Genomic DNA, 14,752 nt, shown 5'->3' on the forward strand with positions numbered 1-14,752 from the left:
AATGAAGGCTGAAACTCCTCATTTTGAGAACAGTGTTTTGGATTTTGTTGGGAAGTGTGTACCACCATTGGCTGTGGTGATCAATCTCAATAAAATTCCCACTGAAGTATCACTGTAGCTCAACATTACTGTGTTATGTAAGTAGGGTGCGCAAGCACACACCCTCCCACACACACACACACATACACACACACACTTATTGTCTAATGTTTCACCCTCTCACCTCTCTCCAGCGCAGCTGGAAGCTCTTGCCCTCATGGTAGCAGTTGTAGGTCCTGAGAAGTGACAGAATGTCCGACCTGTGGGCAGGTGAAGGGTCAGGTCAGAGGGTCCGGCAGTGCAGAGGCAGGCTGAGGTACACAGAACCAGCAGCATAGAACCAGAACTATCACCAGCAGTAGGGCCAGAAACACACAAGCACACACACACACACACACACACACACACACACACACACACACACACACACACACACACGCACGCACGCACGCACGCACACACACACACACACACAGACCCAAATGCATGCACATTGGACTTACTTTGGAATGACTTTCTCCTCACTGATCCTCACATAAGGGCTGTCTGTGTGGTGATCCATGTTAGGACTTCAGCTACAGGAGGAGACAGGAAGAAAGAAGAATGAAGATACGAATACATGTAGATATAAATATAAATTACAAACATGCAGATAGCTATACAATGTGTGTGTGTGTGTGTGTGGGGCGGGGGGGGGGGGGGGGTAGATGTGCGTTTTGTGTGTGTGTGTGTGTGGGGGGGGGGAGTGTGTGAGTGTATGTGCGCGAGAGAGAGAGAGAGAGAAATTGAATCTTTCTGTAAACTTCATGCATTTGGTCTCGAATAACTGGTCTTTCCTGCATGGTCAGGTACTAGTACAGGTTTACATTACACACACAAACACACACACACACACACACACACCGACCGGACACATATTCAGACAAAGAAATACACCCACACAGTGAGTGTTTGCACAAATGCTTCAACAGCTCCTCTGTATTACTGTAATTTCAACACCCAGCAACCTGACACCAAAAGAGAACTGCTACTGGCATGGAAAGATGTTGTGTGTAAACAGTTGACAGCTACAGTGGTCTTTAAACTGCTTTCACACAACAATCTTCATATATTCGGATAAAATCCCAAAAATCATTACATACAGCAAAGTCACTAAGCTAATTCTCAACTTTAAATTCCGTTTTACTGTATCATACTCTTTTTTCCCCACTTGTAAACATACTGTATGATCAGACTTTTCCAATCATGCATTTGAAAAGGCAGCGCAGCTTAAAAACCACTCAACTGTTCAAGGTCTGATCATTGTGCCTTAGCATGTCAGCTTTCTATGTAATGTTGCCAAAAGAGTTTCATGAAATGTACTTTTTCTTTACAATTAAGTTGCATTTCAATATATTTATCTATTCATAAACACATTCAAAATGTATAAGAATACCACAACTTCATTTATTTTACATTTCTGACGTGCACTGTAAGGTGCAACTAAAGTGTTCCAAAATAATATATTAAAGTATTCAAAACATGTTACAATTCTATTACAATTTAAATGTGATTGAAATACACTGAAGTTCAATTAAGTTGTTCCAAAATAGGGAGCTTAGCACACTGAAGTGCAATTCAAATATGAACATTAATAGTATGCTTTTTAAAGGTTTTGAGTTTTGAAATTTAAGTTTTTGCATTTTGTGTGCACAGTTCCCTGAATGTAAAGTTTTGAAAAAATGACATGCAGTTGAAAATGTCTAAAAAAAGGGTATGTAATGTTATATGTGATGAATGAATGATCAATACAATAATGTGTCTTAACTATGTGTTTCAGTAGTGCGTATGTGTGTGTGTGTGTTTGTAGTGCGTGTGGTTGTGACCCCCCCCCCTTTCCTCTCCTAAGGTTGGAATCTGGGAATCGAAAGTAAAAAGCTCTCATTCGGAAACACAAACACACACACACTCTAGGGGGGAGGGGAATCCAGAGAACACGTGAGATCTGGGAAAGTCCAGAAGGAAGATTATAAAGGGGACACACACTCTCCATCCCTTTCTCTCACACAGACACACTCACACAAGGATCTCTTGATCAAAGAGATTATACTCGCAGCATGCATCTGATACTTGGATCCGTGGGTGTCCTGCTTCCCCTTTCACTCATCCTGCTCCTGGACAAAGGTGAGTGCGTGTGTGTGTGTGTGCGCCTGTGTGTGTGCATTCGAGAGTGTGTTTAGCAATGTACTGTAACTATCCTGTGGTATTGATGTGTGTGAATGTGTTTATCCTGTTGTGCCAATATGTGTGAGTGTGTCTAAGCCTGTACGAATCTCCTGCTGTGGCGTTGTCTGTGGGAGAGAGTGTGTGTAGCCTGGTGACTGTCGTGTGTGTGTGTGTTTAGCGTGCTGTAGTGACGCATGTATGAGTGTGTGTTTTTAGCAGTGGATAGACTGGAGCTTAACAAGCTTGAGTGAGACATCACATGGTCTTCTTTACCTTGAAGGCCCAGGAGAAGTAGGTCAAGTTTAAGGAAAACAAGATAAATAAGTGCCTGGGATAAGTGCTGCTGGCGGCATCATCAGTGGCTGGTGTGTGTGTGTGTGTGTGTGTTTCTGCTGCTAGTCTTTTCACTCAATTAGTGCATAATCCTGTATTCGGTAAGCCAGTGGCTGGTGTAAGTGTGTGTGTGTATGTGTGTGTGCCTGCGGGTGTGTGTGCCTGCGAGGTGTATGTGTGTGTACAGGTGTGTGCATGTGTGCTTGATTGTAACGGCTATCCTGCTCCTGTCCCAACAGCTCCAGTAGCGAGCAGCACATATGTGCCTGTGAGGTGCAATTGCATGAATCTCATGAAGCAGACGCGAGGGCCCCCACTGGACTTCAGTGTCAGCGAGAAAAATGCCCACTGCCACACGGACGAGATCCTGTGAGTTGACAACACTCATACTTGCGAGCACGCACGCACGCAAGCACGCACGCACGCACGCACGCACGCACACACACACACACACACACACACACACACACACACAATCCCTTTCCCACACACACACACATGCCACATAAACACACAAAAGTAAAAAAATAGACACAATCCACTCACACACAAACACACATGCTTCAAGCTAATGTGTCCTTGTGGTTTCAGGGTGAAGGTCCGAGGCAATGACAAGCTGCTATGTCTGAGCCCAACTGGCAGGCAGGGCAAACGCCTGCTGAGATGCTGGAGGAGGTGAGCAGGGTGTGTGTGTGAGTGTGTGTGTTTGTGTGTATATGTGTGTGTGTGTGTGTGTGTGTGTGTGTGTGTGTAATACAAGATATACATGTGACTGAAGCCTGTCTGTCTGTCTCCTCCTGCAGGGTGAACAGCCAAGGCAAGGACAAAAAGCAGTGCCTGAGAACCCGTAAGAACCGAAGGAACCGCCAGAACCGCAAGAACCAGAGGAAGACAAAAAAGGCCACATCTTAGAACCCCAAATAACTGCTAGAGCCGAGGGAACTCTAGACTGAACAATTGCAGTCCCTAGCTCTCACTCCCCGCTGCCCCTCCCCACAGCCCCGGTAGTGACGTGGTAACAACTATGATGACCTGACATGCCGGTATGAGTTGGGTACATACTACTGAAGATTTTAGATGAGTGGCGTGACATGTTTTAAGAAGCCCCGGATTTCCCCCCTAAAATAGGAAGTTGGGTCACACTCCCATCAACACCCCTGCCCCCCGTCAGGACGGGGCCGATGGAGCTTGGAACCTCTCAGTAATACTTAGTGTCCCACTCCACCCTGGGAAGAGGACAGAAAGCAGTCCCTGAGAACCTCAAAGAACCGCAGGAGACGATGGAACCACAGGACAGAAAGCAGTGCCTGAGAACCTCAAAGAACCGCAGGAGCCGACGGAACCACAGGACAGAAAGCAGTCCCTGAGAACCTCAAAGAACCGCAGGAGTCGACGGAACCACAGGACAGAAAGCAGTGCCTGAGAACCTCAAAGAACCGCAGGAGCTGACGGAACCACAGGACACTGCATCACACACTCACCAACTGCATGGTGTGAGTGTGTGTCACACTAATATAATACACAAACACAAACCTGCTTGAAAAATGGAAAGAGGACGACAGCAGCTCAGGACCCTGCTCTCACACACTCTTACACACACTCTCACACACACTTGCTTGTGTGTGTTTGATTGTGAAATAGCACTAGCCATTGCCTGGCCTTTTAAAGCACATTCCAAACTGTTGTCACTGAAACATACAACTTATTACAGCAAGAACCCACCCTCAGTGCCACTGCTATTCAGAGGACGAGCATAGCACACACACACACACACACACACACACATTGCTCCATACCATTTAGAAGATGAGCAGCACACACACACACACACACAACACAAAACAGCAGGCGACACACATAGCTTTGGGAGACTGTATGCCTGCAGACTGTATTTATTTATCATTTTTTGTACATCTTTTTCTAAAAAAAAGTTAATACAAGTTAATAAAGATACAAACAATAATACCTTGTTCCACTGTTTTCATTTTGTTCTATATAGTGCAATGTGCGTACAAACCATTGCCATTCTTGTAGAATACCCGTAGTCCAATTACATGCCCACAGGTAGGCCTTCTTTTAAAATGACGTGATAGTTGGAAAAAACATTATGCCAATTAAGCATTCAATGATGTTTAGAATAATCATTCAGGAAACAATTTAAGGATCATTGCATTTTACTTTTTTTAAAGATCAAAATGATATAGCCCTAACACTAAAAGCTGTTTTGACTATGGCTATGTTAAAGGGGAACTTGGCAACTATTTCAACGTAATAAACCCGTTTAGAAATCATTTGGATGGTTAAATGACCTGTTCCGGTGAAAATGGTGACTTTCCTCACTGCGCCTAGCATCCCCAGGCGTTTTAAATCGCGTTTCTTACCTTGTAACATCCACATAGTTCTGCCCAACTTATGCTAACCGTTCGCTAGCTTGTAAACAAATCCATGTGCTTTATTGTTATCTTTTCCCACAGTTTGAAATAGCATAATGCACAATTTCTCCAGCAGAGGGGGAAATCCTGCCAAGTTTCCCTTTAAGTCTATGTTTAATTCAAGAGCTTGATTGTTACGGCCCAGGCTTGCATGGGCAGCAAACATGAAAGGGACACCAACACCAGATGAAACTTCAATACATACATCTACTGAATTATAAAAATGGATGCAAGGTGCATGGAAGGAGAGTCTGTGTGTCCAAGTGAGTGGATGTTGCTGTCTTGGTGTGTGTGGGTGTAGGGGTGAGTGCAAGTCTCTGTAACTGAGTGCAAGAGTCAGAGAGTGTCCAAGAGAGTCAAAGACTGAAGTGAGGCTGATCTTCAGGCCAATATAGCCCACACCCAATCCCAATCCCGCAGTCTCCCCACAGTTAATGCATAGGCCTCTACAAAGACAGTATGGAGCGCAGAGAGTGCTCACAATGACAGAAGATGCTGAACATACACATTTTGTGTACTGACTGACTCATTGTTATATTAAATTGGCAACTGCCAATCTTTCCCAAAACAGTCTCTGGCATAAGGGATGTCATGCTCTGTACTGTGTCTTTGGCTGAAATGACCAGAGTAGGCTAGCCCATCGCTAAATGGCCTTTATGAGTGCGGCACTCTGAAACCGCCCTTATTTAAGACTGTGTAGTGGGAATGGTCACTTGTTAATTCAAAGTCCAAAGACAGTCCAAAATATAATATACCGCGCATAAATAACCGCACACACCTGATATAAGGTCGATTTTCTTCAGACTGGAATGTTCAAAAATGCTAAAAATGTACCTGAAATGTTCAGAAGAGTTTGAGGATCATGAAAACGTGCACGAAATTCACATTCCTAACTCTATAGAACCAAGACCTTAGCATATGTGGTGAAATTCTGAGCTATGCCCATAGACTTCAATGGAGCAGTCGCTGCCTCTGCTCTGCATAAAGGGGGATCCGGGTTCCCGGAAGTGGCTCCTGATGAAATATCTTGCTCCGCCTTAACAATCTTTGGTTACAGCTACACCTCTCGACCTGTAGTATGTAGTAAGAACCATAGTTGCTGGAGACGACGTAACCCTGATGACGGAACATGCAGAGGACAGATGGATGAGAGGTAGCCATTAAACGATTCCATAACATTGCTGTGGGATACCATACCATACCATTGCTGGAGGCTACAATTGCACATTACTGGACAACGTTATGTGGTACAATGGAAAGTGAAGTGTTGTGGACTACAACAGAGCGGCCTGTGGTGAAGTGTTATGGTGACCACAATCATCTGTGTTGTTATTATTCGTGAATTTACATGTAGCCTAATGCTAATGTGTCAGCACAGATTCTTTCGAACACCTGTTAAGTTATCTGGTGATAAAGCTTTTGAATGCCAACGATATTGTTATGTGAGGCTAGCATTGTAATTGTTATAAAAGGATAATGTTACATTGTAGTGGATGTTAAGTGTGTTTGGATGAAGCATCTGCTAATTATACACATAGCTAACGGTATATGGACTCTACAGCCCATTATGATGTGGTGAAGTGACTGTGCTGTGGCAGACTGTAGCGTGTGTGCTTTACATGATAGAGGTCAGGGGTTCAAGACTGAGTTGATGGGTGTGAGGTGAGTATGCCTGTGGAGTGGGGTTTGTGTTGTATCTTGTCTGATCACAAGCTATGTTTAGCGGGTGTGTAAGTTAGGCTACTCTTAGTTATTATATGATCTTGATATTTGAACACATAGCTGAATTATGTTGGTACAATGACATTGGAGAATGCTGCTGTGAAGTTGAGTAGCCTCTCGCTTGGAGAACTTTAAGACCTCTGGGACTTGGCGGATAAGTGCTGTGGTCAGTGTCAAAATGTGACATGATTTTCACTGATTTAACTTGTCCTTCATGGCCCAGGTATGGGTAGGCCTGTCATGGGAGCCGGAAAAATGGTAAGTTGCCTTTGCTTTGTGACCTTTCAATCTGTGTATGTATTTTGATGTCATGGCTCATAGGAAACGTGTGTGTGTGTGTGTGGGAGGGATCATGGGGAGAAAGTGATGGTGGGAAAGTTAAGTACATTTCCCCCCTCACCCCCACCAAACTAAAAGAAATGTAAAAAACATAAACAAAAGGGAAAAAAACAGCAGGGAATTGTGGGGTTTAGGTGTTTAGGGGCCAAACATATGTGCAACTAATTCCCAGTGTGCTTCCAGGCCAGCAGGAAGGTGTGCTCTTCCACCTCCTCCACTAACAGCTCCTCATCAGCCGGCAGTGGGATGTGATCCTGAAGGGCCATGTTGCAGAAGTGCCGCCACCAAAACTACACTGCACGCCTTTGCAGGATGGAGCTTCAGACCACCAGCGGATTTGCTCACACACCTTTCCACATGCCCAGGGCCCTCTCCACAACAACGCGGGTCCGGCTATGGGCATTGTTGTACCGCGCCTCTGCCTCGCTGTTGCATGCTTGTATTATCATAGGGGGTTGATGGAATGAAGTAGGTCTTGAAATGTCAGTGCACTCAAATAGACATGCATTTGAAAACAACAGTATAGACTTTGCTACTATCTCAGCAGCAGAAGGCAACAACATGAGCAGGTCTACAGTAACTGTGTGTGTGTGTGTGTGTGTGTGTGTGTGTGTGTGTGTGTGTGTGTGTGTGTTGGTACAGCTGGCGCAGATCCTTCAACCATTTGAGCATTGAAACATTTGTGCTATGTGAACTGTCATTTTGTGGTTGTGATTCAACACACAACTTCATAACTAGAATGGATGAAAAGTAATGGTAAAAACTGTATCTGTGCATTTAAAATATCATGAAATACTTGTGTGTGGTAACAGTATTCAGTTTTCAGTGTCACAATGAAAACACATAACAAGGGCAACATTGGAAAAATGCTGCATAAAGGCATGAAAATATTCCATTGAAATGAAGGGCAATCATAAAGTAAAGTATTCATTTATATAGCCTTTTTTAGAACAGAGTGAAACCCAAAGCACTTACACAACAACATGTTGTTCAACATTGTTCATATTACATATCCATATTTTTTTCTGCTCTTACTGTAAGGTTACTGCTAAGATACTGCACATATTTATATTTCATTTATATTACTCTAAACCACCTTCTGCAAACCAACTGTATACTACTGTCTACACTGCACTATATTTCTTGTCCTGTCTATGCACCACCTGTCTATACTTTATATATCACATTGCACTTTTCTGCCTTTTTGGCACTTCTGGTTAGATGCAAACTGTATTTGGTTGTATTTGTATTTGAGAAATGACAATAAAGTTGAATCTAATCTAACCATGTCAATTTTCATAGAACATAATATACATTTATACTAAGCCTAGGCTAGTAAGCATATGGTCTCTAATCAGTAGTTAAAACTAGGACTACAGGTTCTAAACGATCATAGGAATATTTAGTGATTGAGCCTATCCAAGATTCCAACACCATTGTTAATTGATCATTATCCAGGCCCGAACCTACGACTACAAGATCCGAAATGCAGAGGTCTATCCTTTCACGCCACCTTGTCACGCTACAACAAATGAAAATATTGGCCAGTATTTAGCCTATGTAGTAGCCTGGGTGTTCCCATGCTGCCTTGCGCGCGATTTGATTCACGCTGCTAAGGCAGCCTGGAGACCATGGAGCAAATTTTCGCCTGAGATAGGGGACCAATCACAGAACAAGGGGGAAAGCAAGACGATGATGAGCTATGCACAGACGCATTTGATAGACATCCGTGGCACCCAATGAACGGATCTGGGCATTTTTTTCAAATACGAGAAAATTAACCATTAGTTTGGTTCCCAGACCACGTCTCATTGAGAAGTGGTGGCGCTAGCCAGGCTACCTATGTAGGCTATTCGGTGTGTTTCATTAAATGTGTAACTTATTTGTTCACATTTGCTCGGTTGGCGATTTATGCTTCACTGATTAGGCTAATTAGTAGGCTACGTTCAATAGACTGTGATGTTATTATAAAAATTATCATTATTATGCCTATTATTATTATTAATAGCCTAATATATATATATATATATATATATATATATATATATATATTTTTAAAAGCATACATAGCCTAGGGCCTATTGAAATTACTGCCTATTGTTGTAATAAGTATTATCATCATCATCATTATTATTATTATTATTAATGATATTATAACTGCTGGGCCCAGGAAACGTCATGCAATGTCAAATTTCATTACTTTTACGTGACTTCATGCGTTCGGCTCTAACCGACATAGCCCGACATTCTCCGAACACATCTGCAACCATTGTAGTCTGAACTATGTTGGTTGAAACCAACATGGTTCAAACTAACAAAGTACTATGTAAGTACGACGGTTTTGGGAAACAATCGTAACTTACATGTTGGTTAGTTGAACGATGCATCGTACCACGCTAACCTCCGTAGTTGTATGGGAAATGCACCCCAGATCGGTTAGCGGATCTGTAGTTCGATGGAATGAGACATAAGAAACTACAAATTTCACTTGCATCTGATGAACATATTTTACCTTGTCTGTGGACATCGTTATTTGCAAAGCCAGTGCTGGATAATAGCGTGTGTACGACAGAGGAAAAGTTATTTGATGTTGCTTTAAGAGTGTATAATGTATCTTGAAACATTATATATGGCAAGAGTTTGACATGCTTATTGTTCAGACCTACACTCCTGAATCCAGAATATGTTTCACACACTTTGTTGGCTTTTTACTGGAATAAAGACAGAATGCTGCATTAACCAAAGAAACATCCTTTTTTTCAAGTTAAGATCCACTGAATGTGTTTATGCCAGCAAAATGCATCCAGAGGCAATCTCTACTGAGGTCAGACATGATGCCTTAACGTTATTTCTCATATTTCACATCAAAACACCTTGACACAGCACTAACTTGTGCTACATTCTGTAGGTGTGCACTGACTGAATGCTTGCTGTGTGTGGGAAGGGGGAGAGGAGTGGCTACAGCGGCAAGAGACGATAAACGCTTCTTTTAACAATACCTTTTGCATTTCTTATTCAACCAACTCGACACTGCGGCCATTTGTGCCCTTACCAGGACACCAAGATACCAAGACGTACGATTTGATAGATATGCGAAGAAGTAAAAGACAGATGGGCAAACAGACATACAGACCCAGATAGCAAGGGGTTGGCAGACCACTGTCGGCCCACTGGGGGCAGATCTGGCGGCCCGCTGGCATTTTGCTCATCGGTTCTCTGGCGGTCTGCTGGCGGGTTGCAGACAAATTGCCCAATATTTTGCCACTATCGATCTAAAATCTTTTTCATTTCTTCAGTTACTCCATATATCATTTTAATAACTTTTCTTAATATTCATGACAAGTTAAATTTAAAGAGATGGTGGTCCAACGGCGGACCACAAGTGGCACGCCACCGGCGGCATACCACCAGTGGTCCGCTATCTGCCAATCTGATTTTGCTATCTGGGGACAGGTGTTCTTGGAGTTACCGTAACAGGCAGATGGAATAATTTCCGTATTGTTGAGCCTATAGTGTATTTTCTGAGCAGATGTGTGTGCCAGTGGACATTGAGCATATTGTCCACTCTGTGTGAGTGTGTGTGTGTGTGTGTGTGTGGATGTGTTTTTTTGGTCTGGCATGTTCTGACTGAAAGAGTAAGTTGGAGAAGGGGAGGTGGCAGATTTCCACATCATGTTTACACAAAGACACGCACACACACACACACACACACACACACACACACACACACACACACACACACACACACACACACACACACAGACATTATGAAGGGCAGGGGCTCAAGTGGGAAAAAAGGCACAAAGTGAATGCAATGAAACACATGGGTAATATAGGATAGTAGCAAATCTCTGACTTTCAGATTTATTAAAATCCCTCACTCTCAAATGCACACTCACACAAATGTTTTATATGCTAGGCTAAGACAAATGCAGAGATAAAGCTATACATTCCCCTTAATTATTAGATAGGATATAGTCTTAGTGTAAGATGCCAATGTCATTTGCCATTTGCCAATGACAATTGTTAGCGTACTCGCCTCCCGATCCGAGGTGCTGCTGTTCGCGGGTTCAAGTCCGGGCGTGTGCAGGACGGAATCGTGCAGGTTCAACACGACGCAGGTTACACAATATCAAACATGTTTGATATTATCGCAAGTCTTTTAGTCGTGGCTCATGCAAATAGTGACGTGAACATTGAACAATGTAAAAACCAATAGTGACCCCGCTCCAACACCAAACAGGAAGGGACAAAGTAGGCGACAGCTGTAGCCTATTCATTGGTTTCATCAGGTTTCTTGCCACAGGTGCATTAATCAAGCACCATGCAGTCTGCATTCATAATCTAGGTGCTTGATTTTATACACCTGTGGCAAGGGACCTGATGAAACCATGAATATGATAATTTGTTATTTTGTTTCTTATAAATGATTAGTCGGCTATTCTACGTGACCGAACCACTCTATATCAGTTAGGGATGTCATGCATTAAACAATGCTGCAGAAACACAAATATATGACTTTGATATAGGCTATCATTTGAGTTCCTGTTGATATCTAATGCATGACGGGAAATTATTTAAAGGAATCTAATTTCAGTCTTGCAATTGACCCTGCAAGATCCCAAGTCGTTGTAAAATCATAGTCTGTGACTAGTCTGTGACTTAAAGCTCTATGACTTGTCTTTAGATGTGAGAGGGTCTGAGACTGTAGTCTTTCAAAAATCGTTTCCAAATCTTTGCAAAGTCTTTCAGTGTAAGGAGGGCTTTGAGTGCTTTGTTTGGTGTGGAGTAGCTAAGCAGCAGGGTCATTCCAGCCATTCTTGACTGGGTCGGGGTGTGGCCGAAAAACATGCTGCATGTAGAATCTTGCTCTTGCGTGTGGGATTTGGGACACTAAACTGCATGTATACAGAGAGGGGCAACAAAAGTCTAATCTCCCGACCTCATACACCGTGTTCCAAATTAATATGCAAATTGGATTTAACCACGTCAATTCCCATACAAATTTCAAGTTTTTGCCAGAAATTGTACTGTGCCTACTTACGAGGGCATTGTTTCCACCTCTTTTGGGGCCTACCATCAAATGTTTAGCCTCTATAGAAAGCTGAGAACCTGTAGTTTTCGTAGGAAACAGGTCAAAATAACTGTGTGATGTACTGACACAGAGTTACAGAGGCTAGAATATAGTTTTTTCTTTCTGCCGGATTACAAGCATCTCTGAACTGACCACATTTCAGTCCTCTAGGTCACTTGATATCACTTACAGTATAGGGGTGTAACGGTTCATGTATTCGTATCGAACCGAAACAGTACGGGCGTCACGGTTCGGTGCATGAATACACAGTATAAAAATACATAAAACTTGTGTGCGGATTAATTAATGTCATGCGCAATTACTGTTAAGTAGCGAGAGTTACGGGAGTTCTTTAGCGACACCTAACACTAATCTGTAGCCTCGCCTTAGCTCTGAAGCTCTGATTTGTGCCTATGGTTTTTTTTGTCAGGTCGTCGGTCGAGTCCGTCAGTCATTAGCAGCACTAAGGTTAGACCCACAAGAGTTAGAGGATCCGCTGGTCTCTTTAAGATCGCAAGTTTGAGAACTTCAGTTACAGTAACGTTAGTACAGGCGAAAGAGTGGTGGATAAGATGAAACTGTGTGTCGGCGTAGTTCAGCAGTTGTTGGGTATGTGAGTGGAAAAAATGCTACACATATTCGAAGCCATCACCCAGATGATGTAGGCTACCAATCACTGAAACGAGGGGAAAAAATATACAACTAAACACAGATGTTGAAGATCTTGCTTAAGTGGATTTTTAAAAATCATTTTTCTATGTAATTTGCCCTTTCAGAAATAAGAGATGCTGTAGGCCTATTTTGAGTTGTATAGCTGATTGTCTTATTTTGTTTACAAGTTACAGATGGAGTCTGGGTACTTATTGTACTGTTTAGCCTACATCTTACACACTTCAGGCTGTTGCAGATAGCTCAGGGAAGAGACTGTGTGACACTAGGTGGTACAGCCTGAGACATGTACAAAAAAAAATGCTTTATGCATTTTTGTTTTGCTTTTCCCTCCATTGTACCGAACTCGTACCGAACCGTGATGTCCGAACCGAGGTATGAACCGAACCGTGACTTCTGTGTACCGTTACACCCCTATTACAGTAGAAACACAACTGAGCCCTAGCAACAGGTCTTGTGAAGCTGTGTGCAAAAGTAGATCAATATAGAATGAAAATGGAATAAATGAGGGCTTTAGACCATTATTTGCCAAGGTATGCTCATGCGTTTTGTGAAATGCCTATGGAAACTCCCCATACAGTAGGACTTTTGGTTATCCAAAATACTGACAATCAAATGCTTACTGCACATGAACCCCTTTGTGTAGAAGCATAACCCTGGGCTCAAATAAAAGGTAATACTTTGAGGTTTCTTGTGGACTATTTAAATTGTATGTCAGGTGTTCTGATATAGACTGACTAACACAAAATATGGAATAACTACACAGGTCTCTATTTTTGCATTTACTTTGTTGTTTCAATGAGTGTGTATAACATAGCACATCTGCAAAACTAATATTGGATAATACAACATGAAGATTCAATTTCTATAGATTCCTGTGAATATTTCAATACCCAATATGCTGCATCTACTTATTGCTAAGGATACACACTGCAGCTAGAAGGTCTAATCTGAGAATGCAAAGCACTATACAGATTGTACATGAAAAAAGTTTGTACATGATCATTTGTACATGAAAAGTCATTTTTTGTGAAATAGTGTATAACATTACTATGCTACAGAGCAATATGGTGCATACAATTGATTTAGAATGTTAGGGGAGGGGGGTAATCGTCCCACTGGCGGGACACTGATTGTGTCATAAACATTTATTTATTTATTTTTCAATTAAACTCATGGATGGTATTGTGTCTCAGGACTCTTTGGGTCATTGAAATCAATCTCAGACACCTGTGATAATTAGTTTGCCAGGTGAGCCCAATCAAAGGAAAACTACTTAAGAAGGATGTTCCACATTATTAAGCATGCCACGGGGTTTCAAGCAATATGGGAAAGAAAAAGGATCTCTCTGCTGCTGAAAAGCATGAAATTGTGCATTACCTTGGACAAGGTATGAAAAAATTGGATATTTACCGAAAACTTATGCGTGAAGAAATTTGTCGCTGATTCAGAGCACAAGCGGGTTCATGCAGACAAAGGCATAATAAGGAAGGTTTCTGCCAAAAAAATTCATAGGATTAAGAGAGCTGGGGCCCATTGCACAAAACTAGGATAAGGGATTAAGCCGGGATATCTTGGTTATCCTGGCTTAATTTATCCGGTTGGGGGCATTTGATAGGGGGCAGCAGGATATGTTATGGAATAAGTCACCATGGCGATTTATTCTGTCGAGAATAAAGTTCCAGGATCTATTTAATCTCATCCCTTATCTCAATCAGCAGTCACCACAAACGGAAACCAATACTTATTCCACTGCCCACTACACATTGTTATCACATATAACTAGACACACTGTCATTATTTAAACATTTGTGATCATTAATTAACTTTTACATACTCGCCATTCCCGACCCGTCATGCAACAATGTGACGTCACAGGAGCACCGTAACCATTTTGCGCACGGTGTTCGCGACACTAGTTGCAATATTCTCCTAAACA

At 42.3% G+C, this 14,752-nt stretch overlaps 2 protein-coding genes across 3 annotated transcripts in view; one reads left to right on the top strand and one right to left on the bottom strand.

Moving 5' to 3' along the window:
* rassf4a (Ras association domain family member 4a) overlaps window positions 1-14,752 on the bottom strand; it is a 40,354-nt gene that overhangs the window by 15,858 nt on the left and 9,744 nt on the right. For both annotated transcript variants that reach the window (XM_042065178.1, XM_042065177.1), the window contains exons 2-3: window positions 543-614; window positions 224-299 (exon numbers count right to left, since the gene is read on the bottom strand). In XM_042065178.1, coding sequence (XP_041921112.1) covers window positions 224-299; window positions 543-601 — 135 coding nt within the window. In that variant the 5' untranslated portion in view covers window positions 602-614. The remainder of the gene's footprint in view (window positions 1-223; window positions 300-542; window positions 615-14,752) is intronic.
* LOC121684982 (C-X-C motif chemokine 9) lies at window positions 2,018-4,540 on the top strand. Its single transcript, XM_042065182.1, has 4 exons — window positions 2,018-2,202; window positions 2,817-2,946; window positions 3,169-3,252; window positions 3,381-4,540. Exons 1-4 carry the CDS (start codon window positions 2,136-2,138, stop codon window positions 3,487-3,489), a joined length of 390 nt encoding a protein of 129 aa, XP_041921116.1. The 5' UTR covers window positions 2,018-2,135; the 3' UTR covers window positions 3,490-4,540.

The sequence above is a fragment of the Alosa sapidissima genome, chromosome 16 (genome assembly GCF_018492685.1).
Source record: "Alosa sapidissima isolate fAloSap1 chromosome 16, fAloSap1.pri, whole genome shotgun sequence".
NCBI lineage: Eukaryota > Metazoa > Chordata > Actinopteri > Clupeiformes > Clupeidae > Alosa > Alosa sapidissima.